Below are 14,715 nucleotides of genomic sequence, written 5' to 3'. Positions count from 1 at the left end.
TTTTTTTGAGGTCAGATTTTTAACATATTTTTTTTTTAAATCCAGAAGTGCTGTTAAAGATTATATTTTATTCTCTTTAGGTCTTATTTGTTCCAGTTTAAAAAAATGCCTCAAACCAGTTTTATGAATAATATGAACCATTGATGTGTATATCTAATAATTTGGAGATGTTTCTGAAAATTTGTATGTAGTCTTAAACAGAAAAATATCTGCCAGTGGCTATGTTACAGAATATTCTCGTCAGATTTTAGTATGTGGGTGAGTAAAATGTTTAAAAAATACATACATGTATCAACGATGGAATACTTCTTGCAGAAAAATGTTAAAATGTCTATATTTCATGAAAAGAGAATTTTAAAACTACCCTTCACGTATTTATGACGAATCAACAGATCCAAGATATTGTATTGTCAATTTTTATTCCAGTGGTAATCAAAGAAATCAAATCTCGTATTACATATTATAACCGAATAGATAAATGATCAGATTTCCCTTTTCATTTTTTTGTGTCAATATTTTTTTGAATAAAAAATATTAGATGGAGTGGAAATGGCAAGCAAATGTTTTGGAAATTAGGTACGTATTTGATCTATAGAAATATTTAATACCACCCTGTAATTTTTTTATTAGCCCAATAAGTACTAAAAATGTGCTGTACATAGCCCAGCTAATGTCCTGAGGACATAAACAGTAAAGCCTACGTTGTCCTCATTTGATCCACTGATAACCTGATAATAGCCCGGCTGATGTCCTGAGAACATCAATAGTAAAGCCTAGGTTGTCCTCATTTGATCCACTGATAACCTGACAATGTCTTGTATATAGCCATGCGGATGTCCTCAGGACGTCAAAAGCAAAGCCCAGGCGGTTCCATTTGGATATCCCTGGTACATCCTGAGCTGATTGTGTACCTATCCGAGGATATCCTATATATCCTGAAAAGTTATCCTCAGTACATCCTACGAATGTCACTGTGCTGTATGGGTGGGTACAGTCGAAGCTAGGGACCTTTAGCACATGGTAAAAAAACTACTACCAAACATCAAATTTCAATGCATTGCATTGTTTTTTTTTTGGAAAGATATGGCTAAAATTTAATTTTATAAGTTCGTATTTGACTCCTTTTATCTCAAAAATAGAAACGATAGGCTCTTGGTCCATAGGAAAAATTCGTCTTATTTATTTAAGTTCTGTCAACTCTGAGTTTATGTTACATTTTCCAAAACATCTTGTATATTTAATAAACTTTTTTTTCATAACATAAAAAGTGATAACATAAAGCATCCAAGACAATCAAAACACTATTAAAAAGATATCCAAGAGGAGCAGCCGTCGCTCTCGCGACTAGCGCGCGAACGACACGTTCCCATAGTCCACGTTCCCATGCACGCTCTAAATTAATTCGAATAACTTACACCAATTCATCCTCGAAACATATGGAGCGTACCCGCCATGCCATCCGTCCTTTTCTCTATTCTCATAGACGCAAATCGTACCCTGTGCTGCACGGTTCCCACGACTCGAGCTTCCCTCAGCTCTGCACCTGGCCCCCGACCCCTATAAAACTAAAATTCTTCCAGTTAGGAAGCCATTCAGAGTCGAACGCTCTCAGTAGTTGCTTCGAGTGTACCTTCGCCAGTGCCTTACAGTCGAAAATGTCTTCTTACGCCGTCTTGCCTTGCGAGGACCAGTCGCAGCCCATATCCCGTACTATGCAGTACAGGAAAGTGATGAAGCCCATGCTAGAAAGAAAACGCAGAGCGAGAATCAACCGCTGTTTGGACGAACTCAAAGAACTCATGGTGTTCGCCCTCGCCACCGACGGGGATAACGTCTCCAAGCTAGAAAAGGCGGATATCCTAGAACTCACAGTCGCCCACCTTCAAAAGTTGAAACGTCAGCAGCGGCTATCCGCGAATCCCACCCTGGAAGCGGATAGATTCCGTTCTGGTTTCACCACCTGTGCCAAGGAGGTGTCCAAGTGCCTAGCGTCCACCCCTGGGGTCGACATCCACTTGGGTACCAAGCTCATGACCCACCTCGGCCACAGTTTGAAAAAAATGGACAAAGTGTCTCCGTTAATTGTTGACGTGCCTAGTGCCTACACTCCTCCGGCTTCTCCCGCTCATGAGGACGTCCACCACGATCAGTACTCGATACCCTTGACGCCTTCTTCCTTGAGGAATTCGCCTAGCCCTATGGATTATTCTTCAGTGAACACGCAGAAATCCGAATCCGTTTGGAGGCCTTGGTAAAATTTAAGAGACATTTGTTTTCGTTCTTTCAATTTGCTCAATATTTTGGCTTTAACATTAGATTAATATTTTTCAAAGCTTTAATTAATAGGTTAGGGTTGTCTGTGATAGTTAATGTATTTATATGTTTGAAATCTATCAAAAATTATAAATTAGTTCTTAAGATATCTGTGATAAAATATTTTTAATAAATATGTTTTAATTCTTATATGGATTGGTTTTATTTATTGTCAAACATTTATTAAACATATTAGTAATGATAATTGGTAATAATGAACACATATACCAGACACAAGTTACCTATAAATGGTTAAAATAAAACAATAACTTTAAATAATGGATTATCAATTATTTATCTAGGTATATTCTATTCTATTGATGTAACGTTACACAAAAATAACTAAGTAAATAGTCGATTATTTAGCGTTTTTAAAATTTTATTTCTTCCCACGATTCCTTGTACCTACTTATGTGTTTGAGATTTCAAGAAAATGAAAGAATTCCATTATCTTTCGTCAGTATTTTTGCTTCTAAAAAATATTAGTTTTATATATGTTGGCATATTTCAAAACATTTGAAAAGTTCAAAATATGTATAAAATTAATCAATTATTTTTCAAGAAAATACAAAGTTGTGTGTTGTGTAGGTAATATAAAATACATTTTTCGGTGATAAGAAAAATGACTAGATATCCCAAAACAAGCAAAACGCTAAGTACAAGGTAGTTAAGTATCGCACATAGCTATTATTATTATTTTGTTATTTAAAAAAATCATAATTATGAAAGTCTTACAGGATAATATGAAATTGATAAGGGTAGTACGAAAAATTAGCTATAATAGAATGAAGACAAAAAGAACGACAGAAAAACGTTTGGTATTTTTGAATATGGGTATAGATAGTCGCTCCCAAGCACCATTTTTTTATTACGACAGCTAAATAATATAGTTGATTTAAATACTTTAATAATGTCCTATTTTGCTTTTTTTCATTCTCGCATATGCTATGCAGTTTTTCTGTGGGGCAATTGCAGACAATCTATAAAAATATTTCGCTTGCAAAAGAAAGCAATTAGAGTCATGGCTAATGTGAATAGCAAAGAACATTGTCAACAATTTTTTATTTCCCTTGGTATTTTACCCCTTCCTTGTTTATATTTTTTTTCCAGGTTGTTGAAATTCATAAGAATATAACCAGATTTGCATTGCAGTCAGATATTCACAGTCATAATTCAAGAAATGCTAATATGCTTAGAGCTGACGGCTTCCGTACTATCCAAATCAGCACATAATTCTTTAAATGTGAAGCTTTATAACAAACTTCCATACTCTATTAGACTGTTAAATATGACACGTTTTAAATTAGTAGTTAAGAAACATTTGCTTAGGTTTTGCTTTTATACAGTTGAAGATTTTTCTGGCGATGCCATATTACGAATAACATCTAATGTACGTTTTATTTATGTTGTGTGTAAGTTCTTTTTTTTTAGTAATTTTATTTATGTACACATACTAGTTTTTATCTTTGTGTTCTTTTTTGTGTATTCTGACTTGCCATAAATGTACTATTGTATATCAAATGGTCAAATAAAGCGATCTATCTATCTATCTATCTATTACTGAATTTTCGAAATTTCTTTTCTAACAGTAAAATAAATATTTTTTTCAGTGTTTTTACATCCTTGTCATGACAAGAGCATGTTCCTTCGATTATTTTAGGCAAGAAAATCTTAACGAACCACCTTTAGTCTAAAGTTAATGGTTTCAGAGATATAGGGTCCTGAAATTAAAAAAAAAACACATTCAAATATCTTGAAAATATTTATGTAGAATAATGGAACTTGGGCTAATAATTTAAATAATTAAAAACAATTGAATTTATATACCAAAATGTCAACCACATTGTCAATGTAAACCCCAAAATTTCTAAGCTATTAAGTTTTTCGGCCATTAGTTGGAGGCATTTTATTTCTAACAGTATTTCAGAGAAAAATATATAGTTCGCTTTATTTAGAATTTTCGAGTTACAATTTTAAGTTTAAAATACGTAAATGTATACATTTAGAGTGTATCTAAAAATATGTACAAACATTGTTCAAAATATCATTTTAAGGACAATTTAACCATCAGGAAAAAAAATAGTTAGCATAAATATTTTAATTTTTTTTAGGATTTGTGCCCACACCATTCCTTAAATGATTCAAAATTTTTACGGTATTTATCATTTTTCAAGAAAATACACTCTTGACGAGTTATTCAGGGGTTTCCATACTTTTGTGCCACCCTGTACATATTTCATGTGTATTTCATACCAAAATGTCTTATTAACTCAAATTATTAAGATTTAGGTCCAAATTCATAAATCGCACTAAAGTTCCACTCACACTTATTTCTTACTAAACTCACCCTAACCGTATATCACTCAAATCGACCTCACAAATGAGTGCTAAGTTAGTAACATCTTAGTGATATTTGACGTGTGCTTATCATAATTTATTAATTTTGTGGTTTCATAACATTCTAGCATTATATTTTACAAATAATTAAGTCCAGCTGCTATTCAATAAAGGATATTACGTGAATGATATATAAAATTATAATTATTTTTTAGAAATTAGTTCTGTTACATACGTCTTAAATCATTGCTTGTCACTCAATCTTCTCTGTATGAAGTACATAGTCATAGTAGGGAAAATGAATTAAATATGATTATTATTACTTGGAATATCATGGATTATATGAGGATCGTTTTTACCTCGATAATTAATTAAACCTTCTGATTTTAATTATTTATTATTTAAATGTAATTTATTATGTATATATTTTCAACGTGACTTATTGAAATTGAAAATAAAGAAATACTGTGACATTAGGTTTCCACTGATGACATATTTTTGGTAATATTTGAGTAGCCAACTATTTCCTAATCTAGTAATTTGTGGTTTGATGCACACTCAAGTTAGTCACTCATTTATGCACATTTCTAAATACCAGAATTGATGATGAGATGATAAGTTGTGTGAAACATATTATGTAAGTTTGATATGAGTGAAAGGTTAGTATAGATTTAGGTATGTATCTGAATTTGGCCCTTAATGTTGAAGTTACGTACCAATCGGATTTTCGCCAAAAATAAAAACAATACATACATAAGTGTACATCTCAATATATTTGTAAAATAATATTGAAAGAGGCAATACAAGAATAATTAAGTTTACCGAGAAAATTATTTTTATTTACCTACTTTACTAGGTAGGTACCTACCTAAATAAAATCTAAAGATTTAAGATGGATATAACTTATTTCTTCCCTTCGAATTATTTGTAGTTTATGAAATCTACTAGAATGATTTTAAACAGTGTCGCTTAATATTTTCCATCAATACATCAGTGGCGGCTGGTAACAATTAAAATAGTCATATGTATTTTGATATCAAAATGTAGGACCTATACTATGTTTTGGGAAGGATTTCTAGGCGTACAAAGAGCACTTTCACGATAAAAAAAATTTCGAAATAAATTAAATTAGAAACTTTCGTCCCTGGGATTACGAAAAGGATTACATGTTACATATACAGGATGGGCCATTAGTGCGAGAAAGTAAAATAACTCCCTTGTTACTCATAATACAGAAAAAAAGTTTATATAAAAGTTGTACAGAATCAAGAAATCTAAACTGCAAAATTAATTTGTAGCGTACAGAGTGACGAGTAAAAACAGAACACGCCAAATATTTCATTTTTTAAATGGAGCACCCTGTATATTTTTAAACATATGGATTTCCGAGAAAATTCTGTATATGGTAATATAAACAGTTTATCATTTTAGTGCGGGGTTACCAAGTTATGTAGAAGATTCTTCGAATTTTGGAAAAAACATGACCTCGAAGAAATTGTATAAATTTTCAGCTACTTGGAACAAAATAATATTTTATAGAATACCACAATAATGGCACTTCGAACATTTTTTTGTAATATTTAAATTTACTATTTAATTTTGTTTTGCTTTATCTATGTTGTTTTGTTCGTTGCTCTTATGTTATGTAAATAAAAGCTGCTGTGTTAAAAAGTATTAAAAATAAGAAATATTAAATTAATTTATAGAAAAAATTCAAGTGTTTCACATGGCTTCTTCTAATAAAGTAAAAAATAAGATACGTAGCTAATAACAGAAAGCGTGTTTTTTAAAAAGAATATTATCAAATTAAATATTACATAAGTTTAAGTTAAAAAAAAACTTTTGTCAAAAGAGAAAAAAAAAACATTTTTGTAATTAGATATGAAAAAATATACATAGGTATACATATTATGCACAAAGATGTACAAACTTTTTCGAGGTTTCAGCATCGGCAACCCCTATTTTAATTCTCTATTTCGCAAATTCCGATTTTTTTTTCTCCATGAAAGCACTTTCTGATCTGAACATATCATCAAGAAATAATTTTTCATAATCGAGCAAATCTTATACTCGACATACTTCATTAATTAAATTTTTCTCATTATTTAGAGATGATTTTGAATTATCCTACATATTGCTTGGACAAAAACAATTAGAATATATTTCAAATAGCGAATAATATTGGGGCCCTGAAGGTAGGTAGGATCCATCTCTTTATACATCAAAAGCGCCGTATTTTTTTATAAAAGTGAAATTTGTTCAGTTTAAAAAAATATTAACTTTATTTTGCCATGCTTTTACTATTAGCTGTATTATTTTTGGTATTACTTAAAAAAATATTTAATATTTCTTTCTTAAATAAAAAATAACAAATATAGGTAACTGGAGATGGCATTTATAATTATTCAATCTACAAGCATCCTCAAGAATCAGTTTTTCTAGGTAGTAACCTGTAAAACCCTTTTGTGAATACAGCAGACGAGAACTACTAGTTTTCCAAATTTTTTCCAAACCCATAATGTTTTACTAAAAAAAGAATTATTTTTTAGACAGATGAAATTCATTATCAGTTCGCTTAATAATGTGATTAAGTTTCGCTTAATTTAATTGTATGTTACATGAATAGACGTCCATTTAAAAAATACACTGAATAGAGCTACTATTAAATACATCATCATACAACAGTAAACAATGAGAGGAAAACTCGTAGCTCAAATTCTAGCACTGCTATCGATCCTAATGATTTTAATATCTTTTTCACTACTGTCTCTGAAGCAGTCTATAATACTATTGATGATGTTAACTTAGATCCGTTAGTATTACTTAACAAAGCCCCAAAACCACAATTTTCATTTTTTATGTCACCAATTTTGAATCATGACGTACGTGAAGCAATAAAATACTTCAAGTTTGGATTACTATTGTTTGAATAGTTATATGTTACAGGCTTCTCTGGATATTTTAATTGTACCATTACTATGTTCATTTAACAAGTGTGTAGAAGAAGGTGTGTGTGGCCTGACTCACTAAAAACTACAAAAATTTTACATTTGCATAAGAAGGGCGATTGTACAATTCTAGATAATTACAGACCAATAGCAACTGTCCCTATTATTAGTAAAATTTTTGAGATTATTATTAAACACAGATTGGTCAAATATTGTGAAGATAAATCCATATTTACCGAAGCACAATTCGGATTTAGAAAAAACAAATCTACAATAAAAGCGTCTTTAAAATTAGTTGATAGAGTAGTGGAGGGACTTGATGATGGCACAAGTACGAATGTTACCATGTGTGACCTCACCAAGGCATTTGACTGTGTTAATGTGGAAATATTCATATGCAAACTAGAATACTACGGTATTAGAGGAAACACGCTTAATCTATTATCATCATATCTGTATAATAGGCGGCAGTATGTAAATTTAAAAGGAAATGAGTCAGACCTGCTACCTATTAAGAATGGGGTTCCACAAGGCGCGGTCCTGGGCCCAATTTTATTTCTTATTTACATAAATGATCTCCCTTTTTCTGTTGGTGTGGATTCTTGTTTACTATTTGCTGATGACATAGCGCTCTTAACTAGATATACTATAGAGTTGCATAATGACAGATTATTTCAAGCAGAGATTTGGTTTTCTTCCAATATGTTGAAATTAAACAACATTAAAACTCAAAATCTGTTATTCTCTTCTGAAAAATCATCTAGAAATGCCAAGCTGCTTGGAATGATACTCGACACCAGACCTAATTGGTCTTCTCATGTAGACTATATTTGTTCCAGATTATTATCTCAAATATTTTGTTTACGCCAGCTTAAACACTGTCTTTCGTCAGATGCTATTCGAATTGTGTACTTTGCTATAATACATAATCGCCTTACTTATGGTGTTACAATGTGAGGTAACTCTCTGCCGTGGTCAACAGAGTATTTTCACTACAAAAAATGGCAGTCCGTATTATAGATGGAGCGAAATATGGTACTCCATGTAAAACATTATTTATAAAACACCAAATTATGCCATTGCCTTTTATTTATATATTTGAGACACTATTGTGTATTCATAAGAATATGGATAATTTTTTCAAACATTCTGATAATCACACTTATGACACCAGAAATGCCAAAAAATTGATAAATCAGTTTTCAAGGATTCACACCACAAAGCAAAATAAGTTAGATGTAGAATTATACAACAATTTTAATTAAATAAAAATTTCCTTTTGGAACATTGTTTTTATAGTGTAAGTGATTTTGTTAAAAGAACTAAACGTCTGTGACTATACATGTACTTAACTGTATATAAAAATGGTCAATAAACTAAACTAAACTATTCTTCACTACACGTTATGAGTATTTGTTTTCAAATCATTTTACCATGCCATACTTAATTTAATAAAATTTCTCTACCGAAAGCACCTTTTTAAAAATTGTAATGAAATTTGATATACAGGGTGTGTCAAATTGTATGGGATATCTTAAATCGAAAATATGTTTGCTAGTTTAAGAGACTTTTTAAAAAAAGTTAAATTTGTATTTATCTGAAAAGCTGTATGAAAATAGAAAACATTCTTAAAAAAAATTTCACTGCTTTGAATTACAAAATTCCTCAATCTTTTGCAAGTCCAGTAATCTATTTACATCTTATTTTTATTAAAATATACTTAATAAATTTTTAGCTGCCGATGAAGAATCATATTATAATAAAATTTAAAACAACAATTGAAAAAGATCGATATTTTTCCTAATTAGTTTTCAATGTAAGTTAGTTTTATTGCGATTTTGTTATTTCTGTTTATTGTTTTCTGAATATTTCTGAACAGGAAATTTTAGAAGAAATCATAAAAATGTCAATAATAAAATACAAGTATGATATTGTAATAATAAATATCGAGTTGTTCCGATACCTGTTACATACGATACCAGAAATAAGTGCCAAAATAACTCCACATTTAACTCATTAATAGTGAATAAATTCCCTAATACAGTTTTATACGTTACTTAGGTATTTCTTTAATTCATATGCAGACCAGTCTAATGGGTATAAAATAACTCATAAAAATATATTAAACAAAATGTGTTTGCTTTTGATCATTAGTGGTTAATAATTGTACTTTCATTAAGATTTTATTTCATCCTCTTTTTGGGAATTTATGAAAGTTTTATCAACTTGAAATAGTAAAAATATAAATCCTAATATCCTAGATGAATAATATCACTCACAATGAGTTTTTCAATTTGAAACTAAGGTAAATATAGTAATACAATAATACAACGCTGTAAAATTATTAATGGGTTTTTATTTAAAAGAAAATGAGACAATCACTGTTGTTGGAAGACGAGACTCGTAAAGAAAATTGATATTTACTCATATTTCAAGGCCAATTTGGTTTTTTAGATATGTACATCATGGAATTAAATAACTCTTTCTATTATATAAAATAAAATTAAAATTACTAGACCGTTCTGGATTATCGGGGTGTATCAATTCAATAATTTTCAATTAATTTGCAACTCTCCAAAGTAATTTTCCATTAAAACGAATATTTTTTAAAGCTTTTCTCTAGTATGTAGTTGAGAGTTCAAAATGAAAGAATTGCAAACATTCCAAAAATTTATATTTAATTTTCATAGGAAATTTAGTGAATATTAAAAAAAAAGGACAGCTTACCATCCCTAAGATCCGTGAAATTTACACAATTAAAGCGATAAAAATATATCTGTAAAATTTCAACTACAAGGATTCTAGTTAATTCTGAATTTTCAGGAAATTCTAAGCTAGTTTTCTCCACTTCTATGTGAAAATATGAATAGTATCGTTATGCAACCAAGTAAACGCCTTACTGCATAACTAGTTGCTGCATGTTTCTATCTTTGACAGGGGGGGGGGACTATTTTTTGGCATTTACTTAATTTTAGTTTTTATTTACATAACTACAAACAAAGCCAACGAAATTTTAGAGCGTAGGTTAAGTTCGAAATACTTTCTGCTTTCTATAGTCCTATTATTAGAAATGTTCCCTTGTAAATAACATTTTCTTGTAGTACATAGGAAAATCTGTATTATATATACCTATACATATTTATCAGATTTATAATAAACAATCTGATTCATAAAATGGCTGAGGTAAGATAATATAAATATGTAACAATAATTTGAAAATTAAATTGTTTAATTTTTAGACGGAAAAGAGGAAAGTTCCTTCCACTTTAAAAACTATCCTAAGGTACGATGCTGAAATAACGAAAAGATTTGTAATATGGGCAAATAATATTTTAACTTTTCGAACCTTACGCACACACTACAGAGGCTTAGAGGTATGTGTATTTTAAAACGTTATCAAAACATTATTATGAAACATAACAGTATTATGAAATAAATGTAAAAAAATCACAATAGAGGCTATAACAAAAAATTTAAAATACTATTTTGCATATCGTTATATTTCAAAATTGATTTGTGTAATTATATTTTGTAAAATATCTATTCTACACAACTTTTATAAAATGCTTGATATCAAATATTTATTATCTATCTCTAAACGGGAATGAATTAATTCTATTGATGAGAAAAAAATAGTTTTGTTTGTAACTACACAATTTTTTAATAACTAGTAAAATATAAATTAGTTGTCATTTTTCAGTCTCAGTAAATGCCTTAATTTGGAGTGGTTGAACAATTCTAAGTTAGTTGCCACATCATCGGTTTAGATTAGATATCCATTATGGTGTACAGTTCGAAGTAACTGGTCTGAGATATTGCAATCCTTGATTATTAAGGATGAATCGTTTCCAGATTTTAAGTAGATTCAAGCCTTAGTCTGCATTAAAATCTGAAAAAATCAAGGTTCAGAACGTTACACAGGGTGACTTGGACCATGGACGAGTGCACATAGCACATAAGTAACTCGAGTTTCTTAAAAAAAAGTGAGTGCTATGTCTTTTGTCTAAATTGTCGATGCAAAAACCAGCCTAGAAATTGTTCAATTATTAATAACAGACATAGAAGCCTGCAAACTATGCTAAATTTAAAAAATTATATTTTTTAGATTTCATGTCATGGGATCCCTTGGTTTGCATTCTGGATAGCCTTTACGTGGTTATTTAACAACCCACATCTCGTGGAAATGCAAGTAAACATACTTTTAGGTAAAATGATATTTACCAACTTTCTATTTGTCGTCATTTGTTATCAAATTATGTATTATTATTACTTTAAGATAATGTTCTATTTTTCTGTAGATGGTGCTATTAAAAAAAATTTCATAAAAGAAAATTGAAAAGAAAAAGTTTTGTACGTTTAATTTGATTTTTTTAACAGGGATTCATAGATCAACTTTATTATTATTATACCGGGTGGGCCATTTATCTTGAGACAAAATAATATCTCAGTTGGACTCGATTATTTCGAAAAAAGTTTCAGACAAAAATTGTAGGGCACTGCATGAGGGGGCCATTGAAAGGTCTAGACCAGAAGTGGTGTTTTTAGACTGGAAGTTGATTTTTTTTAAATGGAAACACCCATTTTTTACCATGGATTTTGATTGAAAAACAAAAGAAAATGCTTTTTGTTCTTTTTATTTTTTATTTAACCCATATTTTGGCCATAAAATGGTCGTAAAAAACAAAAAAAACAAGAATCTTGAGACAATAATCGAGTCCAATCGAGATATTATTTTGTCTCAAGATAAGTGCTCCACCCGGTATCTACAGGGTGTTTTCAAAAGAAATAGCACAAATGATACCAGCTAAAAATAACATGTTTTGCATAAAAATGACCATAGTAAAATGTTCATCCCTTTTAGGACATACAACCTCTTAATGTTTCCAAGAAAATTGGTAATAGCAGCTGTAATTTGAAAACCAAAAAATGTGTAGAAATTAAATTTTACACAAATGTTCTACCAATGCACGTGCAACTTGTCAACAATTTTTCGTTAAATTTCTGCCCCTTGAAGGGGTTGAAATACGCATCCCCTATGTTATTTTTTGCTACAACTTTTTTGTTTCACAAAAATTAATTATTCGAAAATACGTATGAGATAGCCTGGTTTATTTTAAAACTTTTGCCTCTCTCTCTTTTTTACTACGAAACTCAACCTTTATTAACAAAGAAATTAAATTCATTATCATTCGTATTACAACTTGCGTGGCTGCAACTAAGAAATATTTAAGTACAGGGCTTTCTTGTTAATTTCTGTCACTAGATCTTTTGTGACTTTTGCAAATGCTTCCTTGTATTTGCTACTCAATAATTTTATTTTTTTTTTACGATAACTTGAGAAGAATTATGCAAATAATTTTACTAATGATGAATATGTTGACATGCTGCAAGTATTTTATAAATGTCGAAACACCCAGTTCCCCACAGACAGACTTTCTCAGGAGTAAAAAGAAGACTTCGAGAAACTAGCAAAAATTGTTGAGGAGTTGTACCTGCATTACTTAGTAGAAAATTTGTGCAAAATTTGACTATTATACTTTTTTGGTTTTCAAATTACAGCCGCTATTCCATATTTTTTTCGAAACTTTGAGAGAGTGTATCTCCTAAGGGGTGAACATTTTACCATTTTTGTTTAAAAAGTGTTCTTTTTGGCTGTAGATTCACCGGTGCCATTTGTACTGCTTTTGAAAACAGCAAACGCCAAATTTGAAATGCGATTAGTTATTTACTTGGTGCAAAAGGGGTATTAATTAGGCAAACAAAATTACAGTTCTGACAAAAGAATTAGGCACAAATGGGCACAAATTTTGAAAAGAAAAAGCTGCAATCACTGATTAACCTGAGTTAATAAATTTTGAGTTATAACTCTTTTCTATGGTTTTGGTCTGTATTTTATAATATTATAGGAGTATGTATTTGAAACAAAAAGTTTATGAATGTTATGATTTTGGAAACAATGTGTTAATTTTTGTTAAAAAACTAAATTAGAGACAGTATTCATTTCACTAAATGAAATACAAAATTTTTACAGAGAATTTGGAAAAAGGTTGAAATGTGTAGGTGTCTGCGGGACAATATTTGATTATTTTTTTCATTTTTGCTTCCAATATTATTATTAAATAATAAGATATTGATTAATATGAAAGTTGATTTTGAAATTTGTTTCTATTTTGTAATTCAAACATCTTTTTAATATGATAAACTTAATCACTACTATTTTCAGGTTTGTTGTTGGATATAATATTGGTTGCCGTAGCGAAAGCATATTTTAGAAGAAAAAGGCCAGTCCAAAACAAGGATGATGCCCTGGGACAGATGGGTCCTGATATTTTTAGTTTCCCATCAGGCCACGCGAGTAGATCAATATTTGTTGTGTACTTTTTTACACGATTATATCCATTACCTATTCTGTGTTATGGCCCTCTTATAGCTTGGGCCACTTCAGTTTCTTTAAGTCGTGTACTGATGAGCAGACATTACATTTTAGACGTTTTGGGAGGATGCTTATTGGGAGTTTTTGATGGATTACTGCTAGAATTATTTTGGATTAGCGAAGAGACTGCAAAATCGTTGATGTCAATTGTGTCTGATGAGAAAATTGATGGTGGAGAGTACCATGTGTAAATACTACTATTATTTTGTATATCGTTAAATGTTTATACCAAAAGTTGCTTACGTATTATTAACCAAATGCAATAAATAAATATTTAGAAAATAATGTGCTCTTTTTATAACTGACTCTTTTTTAAGTACAGCACGGTGTATGGACCTTAACGAAATTTGTAATATAAAAAACTATTTAATACATTAAGCTTTATACAGGGTATAGCAAAAGTACTGAAACGGCAGAATAACTCGGCAGGAATGCATTTTAGAGAAAAATGTTAAATCCAAAAGTTTTATGATTTCTCCCTGGCTATCCAATGGTGACCTTGAAGATCATTTCAAGGTCAACTGTGATTTTTCAAATGGGACTATATTTTTGACCCCAGAAATGAAAAGAGCGAAAATCTTACGTCCTGATATACCTTGAGTGACCTCTCCCTTTTGACCTTGGGGCCCCACAAGGTTAAACTAACAATAATACAGGAATGGCAGAATAACTCGGCAGGAGAGA

The 14,715-nt window shown here is 30.3% G+C and overlaps 2 protein-coding genes across 2 annotated transcripts; both read left to right on the top strand.

Moving 5' to 3' along the window:
• Window positions 1-1,436: 1,436 nt before the first annotated feature.
• Window positions 1,437-2,345, top strand: LOC108904909 (enhancer of split mbeta protein-like). The gene has a single exon (XM_018707630.1). The coding sequence runs from the start codon at window positions 1,437-1,439 to the stop codon at window positions 2,253-2,255; it is 819 nt and encodes a 272-aa protein (XP_018563146.1). The 3' UTR covers window positions 2,256-2,345.
• An 8,226-nt stretch (window positions 2,346-10,571) lies between these two features.
• On the top strand, window positions 10,572-14,316 carry LOC108904916 (phospholipid phosphatase 6). The gene is made up of 4 exons (XM_018707641.1): window positions 10,572-10,781; window positions 10,838-10,972; window positions 11,704-11,803; window positions 13,822-14,316. The coding sequence occupies exons 1-4, from the start codon at window positions 10,773-10,775 to the stop codon at window positions 14,220-14,222; spliced, it is 645 nt and encodes a 214-aa protein (XP_018563157.1). The 5' UTR covers window positions 10,572-10,772; the 3' UTR covers window positions 14,223-14,316.
• Window positions 14,317-14,715: the final 399 nt, after the last annotated feature.

The sequence above is a fragment of the Anoplophora glabripennis genome, unplaced genomic scaffold, assembly GCF_000390285.2.
Source record: "Anoplophora glabripennis isolate ALB-LARVAE unplaced genomic scaffold, Agla_2.0 scaffold178, whole genome shotgun sequence".
Taxonomy (NCBI): domain Eukaryota; kingdom Metazoa; phylum Arthropoda; class Insecta; order Coleoptera; family Cerambycidae; genus Anoplophora; species Anoplophora glabripennis.
This window is presented reverse-complemented; position numbering and strand designations above follow the sequence as displayed.

Excerpts from the sequence above, each read along its gene's own strand:
- LOC108904916 (XM_018707641.1), top strand. Across the intron at positions 10,973-11,703 it reads CACACTACAGAGGCTTAGAG|ATTTCATGTCATGGGATCCC; the intron begins GTATGTGTATTT and ends TATATTTTTTAG. Across the intron at positions 11,804-13,821 it reads GCAAGTAAACATACTTTTAG|GTTTGTTGTTGGATATAATA; the intron begins GTAAAATGATAT and ends TACTATTTTCAG.
- LOC108904909 (XM_018707630.1), top strand. The coding sequence starts at position 1,437 with ATGGAGCGTACCCGCCATGCCATCCGTCCTTTTCTCTATTCTCATAGA.